Here is a 6,000-nt window from a genome sequence, read left to right as displayed (position 1 = left end):
GTGGTCCCCCCATAACTTCGCTGTCCAACCACCTTCACAGGGTGGAACGGGTCCTGAATTTTAAGTCGCTAGGCAATTTGAGGAAACGTAATGTTCTGCCTGCAGCTAGCAGTACCAAGGAAAGTGTAGGAGAAACGTGAGTGGTCGGGTAGCAAGTTGTGAAACTGTGTGACAGTTAAGGAAGCGGGGAGGGGTATCCACAGGTAAAGAGCTCCGCAGTAAATTTGATTGCAATCATGGTAGGTCGCGTAAGGCTGCTGTGGCTTTCTCCTCTTCCTATGGTGCGATTACGATTCCCTAGCCGCACGCGTAACTACCCGATTGTTCACCATACCCCCCTATATAAGCTGCTTTTGGGATTAGCATGGCGACTTAATCTGGCCCAGTCCGGCGCTCGTCTTTCGTTTGTGACCAACCACTTACCTGCATATTGTTCCGTCGTAGGCTTATGCCTACGTCGTCCTTATGGCTACGTCCTTTCCCTGAAGATGCCGTATAGATAAGCGGCCATAAAATGAGCCAGTGACTGCCCTTAGCTGCCGGGCGCCATATCCACAGAGCGGCGGATAGTTTCACATTTTGGGGCTAAATTGTGGTGTTTTGAGACCCGTTGCAAAGTTTATTTCCAAGGTGCATTTATTCGCCACATCTCATAGCCAAGTACAACCTCACACTTTCATTTCAATTCACTTCTATGTCGGAATGCAGTCTGGCGTGGATATATAGTAATTCAAGCGGAAGCTGGTAATACACGACCATGGTTAGGTTACAACTTTATTCTACAAGTGCAGTTGCCGGCTTTTGTGGAGCAACGTCAAGAATGTGAGGAATAACACAAGTAGTACTAAGGGATGGCTGCTCTGGTTTCCGGCCGTGCAAAAGCCGAGACCGAACCGGTGCTGTTGCTCTTTTATGATTGCCTTGAGCGTGGGAAGATGTTCGCCGCACCCAGTCGCTTGCATGGCAAACGTCAGGCAGGCGTTGTAGCTTCTCACGTCACTGAAAAGATCAGCGTAATGAATTAAGACGGCGGTAGCGTCATTACGAAGTGTCTGGATACCAGCTATATACCGCAACCTACGAATTCTATTTCCAAGACCGTGTGGTATTCGTTGCGCGATGAGAACATAAAAAAATGCGCTTTCGTCGCGCTTGCAGCTCCAAGACCCATTACTAGCAATCCGTTATTTTAAACGTAAAATAATCAAAAATGACGAATCACTTACCTGCAGATGGTTGCGTCGTACGCTTGTTTGCTTGAGATTAGGTCGTTCTGCTTTGTCAAAGACTGAGGCCACAAGGACACCAGCTTTGTTAATGTGACATTGCACTTGTTCACCTCACTTTGCAGATCAGCACTGTTGCAGGCTGATTCTTTTTCTGCGAATAAATAAAAAGTAATAGACAAAAGTGACATTGATGACTGGGAGCATTCGCGCAACTGGGACAACGATTATGACTCGCCAGGAATCAAGAAATAGATCGATTTAGCCCCCTGCGAGTGCTATTTGGTCAGTCATCTCGCCCCTTTTGTGTATCTACTAGGTGAAAGAGAAACACTTACGACCAGCCATGTTGGCCACCACGGAGGAGTTGGCGCTGGCGTTTCTGTTAAGCAGTCGTTCCACGTTCAGCTCAGGCCTGTGCTTGATGTGTTGGAACATAGCCATGTTGTCGGGGAGGCCCGATATCACAGACTCGTCGTCAGGCTCGTTGTCAAAGAAGTACTCGTCCTCATAGGCAAGCTTTCGTCGCTTGTCGCGCTTAGCATGCCTCGTCTTGCCCACCAGGAGTGGGTCGGCCACAAGTTTCCTGGCCTTGCCATCCCTGGCGCGCAGTTTCCTGTGCCGGCGATGACGCCGGCGGCCTGTGCGCGGCCTAATGTCTGGCTCTAGGTCCGCGAAATCTTCGTAGTCCTCTAGCTCCCGCTGGTTCTTCCTGTTCAAGTCATGGTACTGGTAGCCGTCAGACCGCAGCAATTCATAGCTGTCGTCGTCACGGAAGCCGTCTGGTTCTTCCATCAACTTGCCAGCTGGGCTCATGAACACTGGTTTCTGCCTTTTCGAAATGAGCTCGTAATCGTCGTCTTCGTCGTAGCTTCCTCGACCGCCGGTCTGCTTGGACATGTGCGTGTTTCGGTTCAGGTAGCGTCTTAGCACGTTCTGCTTCAAGTGCTTGCCGATTCTGGGGGAAGCCACCTTGTTTCTCGACATCCTGGCCTCGCCTCTCTTCCGCACTTGCTCTCCTCTGTTTGGGCCACTGTGACCAGATTCCTCGCAGTTTAGGTTGTACGCATCCTGCAGTATGCGCTTGTAGCCCCTGAGTTGGGCGTTGACGCTCGACTCCCCGACGCAGTCGGTGCCTTCAAATGAGGACGTCAGACACTCCTGTAGTCGTGTGACGTATCTGAAAACGAGCAAAAGTAACGGAAATTACATTATATAAATGAATATACGCGCACTGAGCCAAACGAAACCGCTATATAACCGCGCTAAATTATTACGTACACAGAAAGCAATTGAGGCTACAAGGCTTTTCCTTTGCACAACTGTTAGTGCTTAGTACTGGCCAGTGGCCACTCGCTATGGTTCGGCAAGTAAGTAAAGTTACGAATTTAAAAATACACGTCGACCTGCTATTCCCATGGTATACAAGGGATACCGTATAATTGAGCGCTACATATCAACGTTAGTTACCTCGAGTTTTCAGGCGAATCTAAATCGAAGTTACAGAATTGGCTTTGCATTCCGTTCACATGTAAATGCGGCCGCCACGTCGTGGAAACACGCAGCATCGTGCCAACCATCACAGCACGAATGGAGGCAACGATGAAACGAAAAGTGGAGGAACTAGCGTTCAGCTTACGTTAACTGCAGCGCTAAGCATTCGAATACAATTAAAGTTTCACGAAAGAGAAGGCGCAGCTACCCGAATGTAGCTAGAGGATCAGCATTTGTGTCATTGCTTGTTTCTTTTTTGTCCTTGCCTGCGTTAGTGCTGCGCTTTGAACACATGAACGTCCACCGATTCCCCAAATTACCACTTTTGTTAATGCTTCTTGAAACGCTTATGTATGAGCAATGGGTGCCCTTTAAACAGTATGTATTGTTTCTATGATCCCACCCCTGTCTGTAAGAAGCAAAACGCGAGAGATTTCTGTAAGGCGCCTACCCGCAAGCAAGTGACTTGGGCGGCTCGTTTTTAACGTAGCCGTCGAGGGTATTCTGGAACTGAAGGGCACAGGTGAGGGCTCGTTTCATCACGGCTGTGTGCCGACACTTGGTCTTCATGTGAGGGCCGAGCGCTTGGATGCTCATGGAGGCTGAAAAATAAAACAATAGCTTCTCACAATACGAACTAAATGGCTGTCTTCATTTCATGAGGTTACGCAGAAGGTTTTATTTGCCGGTCGTATGCTCGTAAAGTTCATTTTCTACGTGACACCTACGGAGGAAGGGATATGTTTCACGTCCGCCGCCATGGCCGCGGCCGTGAGAGAGAGAGAGAGAAACATTTATTTCATGAATGGCACTGGCTAGCACTCCCAGGGCTAGATTTAGTACACATGCACAACTATAGCACAAGAAAGTGGAGGGGGAGACAGTCGCTGCTATAGCTCAGAAGCTAAAGAACATTGCATGCGTAGTATGGATGATGTGGGTTTGGCTACCCACATCTTACCAGACCATAGGCCATCAAGTCGTCTATTCGTCAACTTCCATATCCCTTTTCTTTATGTTTTGAACGTTTCAATAAAATGAACAGTTAATTTCCCATGTGCTTTTCTGGGCTTCTTTGTCTGTCGGCCTAAGTATGGTTGTCACAAAATCCCGACCCCTCGCTTCCCTGTATTCTTGATAACTTATTGTTATTAAGAATTAATATATTAAGAATTTGACGTTTAAAATCAGTCGTCGTATTTCTACAATACACATTTGGTCCGCTGCGTTTTCGAAATTTGGCCAACCAGTTCAGAACATTCTTTCCGAGGACCATGCGGACACACTCCGTGTGCAAACATTCATTGGCGTTTCGTCACAGTTCTGTATATTACGCAAAACTACACTGAGACGACCACAGTATTGAACTTGCGCTATTTTCGGCCTTCGGCTTATAAACTTAGGCCCGCAGTAGCTGAAACATGCGAGCGTTCTCCTCCTTCGCTATAGGCCTCTTACGGTGAGAAGTGTCGAATGAATTTGTATGTTTTAACTAAAAGATGTGCTTTTTCATTGTACAATGCGTACTCGCCCGTCGCGCCACTACAGAACACGAATTTTTGCGTTTGTGCGACTTGATATGTCCATCCGCAGTAAGCCCGAAGGAAAATACGTGGTGTCTTTTCACAGCAACTTATTAATCTCTGTCCCTCTGCTTGCGTTCATGTGCACGTGCGTGTGTGTTCCTGCTGTCCTCCGCGGCCGAGAACAAATAGAGAGCAAGGTGAGGGCTGGTTAACGGGAACTGAAATGTTGGAAAGTACGTGTTACACTATCTCACCAACGCAGTGCAGTGCAGAGCTACGGGTCACGTTAGCCAAAACGAAAAGAAATCGAGAAGGGCTTCTCCTGTGTCCGCCTTTGATCGCCCTCCGTATGACGTTGACTGAATTAAACCGTCACAAAAGGATCATTAGCGCTCGATGGGCGGGCCTTCCTTTTCTGGAACGCGCCCTCGTTATTCAATCACTGACACGAGCTCTTGATTTCGCTGCAATACACACAATCCGCGAGACGGAGCACAGTGGTGGTAATGAGGGCGCGCAGAACCTTCCAGTTATCGAAAGCGAGAGAAGCCTAAGGTTCAGCGACCCGCATCCTCTCATGCCCGCCCTTTTTAACCAGCCCTAACTTTACTCTCTACTATACGCTTAGTGGCATAAACTCTACCAAGCTGTATTAACTATTTTCTGCCACATTTACATATGAAAGTAGCTATCGCTCTGACGAAAACAAGACTCCTAAAATAAAGGTTCTGTTGAGTGACACCTCACAAAGGAAGCTTTACAGACAACAGTTTTGTCGTGAACTTGGAGTCTAACTCGAGACATGACGTAGTCAGAGCTCTGTCTAACCGGAAGGGCAGAAACTCTCTGCGTGAGGGCACCTTATCAAAAACTGTGAGCGAAGAAACTGTGATATTACAAGTTCTGTAGGAATTTGCAAGGTTGAGGTGTATCAACAAAGGTTGGCACACACTAGAATCATCTACATTTAATGTAACCTGCAGCCTTTACTTCGTCTCGTGTGATATTCGGGTGGACGTCACTTCTCCTTTCACTAATCTATCTAATATTTAAAAAGTATATCTGATCCGTAAATAACCAATTAACCTATTTAATATTGCACTTTAGGAATAATATATTCTCGTAGAACTTTTGTTACAGAACATAATTGGTTGTATTACAAGGTGGCAGAAGGGGAAGAAAGGGGTTACCCGAGGGGCCCTATTTTCATCAGTCGTATCATAAGAAGCCAACAAACACTGACACCAAGGACAACATAGGGGAAATTACTTGTGCTTAATAAATGAAATAAAGAAACCATAAATTAATGGAAATGAAAGTGGATGCAAAAAACAACTTGCTGCAGGTGGGAAAGAAATTACGGTGGCAAAGGTGGCAGAAGGAATTAGGAGTACGTATCGTTCAGTTCCTACTCAATCGGTTTATTTACGTGAAGAACAATAACATGGCAGTCATGGCGGTTCATTATAGCATTTGACCGCGCGCAATAACCACAGATATTGCATACCCTAATCACTACTTGTGTAGGGTGTTGTCCGTACGGCGAAGAAGGCTTGATGCCAATTACTGCTTATAGGTCATAAATGCAGGCACTGCAGACTGTGCTAATGGCAAACGTTGGAATCCATAGTGCGGAAATAAGGAAGCATCAAGTTCCGTGGGCTGTGCGCTTCGGTCCATTGAAAGTTATGCAGGCAGCCGAGTTTTATCTATTAGCCTTATTCTCCCCGTCTTTCTAAAACATTAGAAAAAAT

At 46.8% G+C, this 6,000-nt stretch overlaps 1 protein-coding gene across 1 annotated transcript in view; it reads right to left on the bottom strand.

The window, feature by feature from the left end:
• Positions 1 to 709: 709 nt before the first annotated feature.
• LOC142563825 (uncharacterized) overlaps positions 710 to 6,000 on the bottom strand; it is a 99,072-nt gene continuing 93,781 nt past the window's right edge. Inside the window, exons 25-28 of the mRNA XM_075674510.1 lie at positions 3,172 to 3,322; positions 1,565 to 2,406; positions 1,227 to 1,380; positions 710 to 999 (exon numbers count right to left, since the gene is read on the bottom strand). Of these exons, the coding sequence (XP_075530625.1) occupies positions 780 to 999; positions 1,227 to 1,380; positions 1,565 to 2,406; positions 3,172 to 3,322 (1,367 nt within the window). The 3' untranslated portion in view covers positions 710 to 779. The remainder of the gene's footprint in view (positions 1,000 to 1,226; positions 1,381 to 1,564; positions 2,407 to 3,171; positions 3,323 to 6,000) is intronic.

This window comes from Dermacentor variabilis, chromosome 1 (assembly GCF_050947875.1).
Source record: "Dermacentor variabilis isolate Ectoservices chromosome 1, ASM5094787v1, whole genome shotgun sequence".
Lineage (NCBI taxonomy): Eukaryota > Metazoa > Arthropoda > Arachnida > Ixodida > Ixodidae > Dermacentor > Dermacentor variabilis.
Note: the sequence above shows the minus strand (reverse complement) of the source record. Positions and strands in the feature narration are given on the sequence as shown.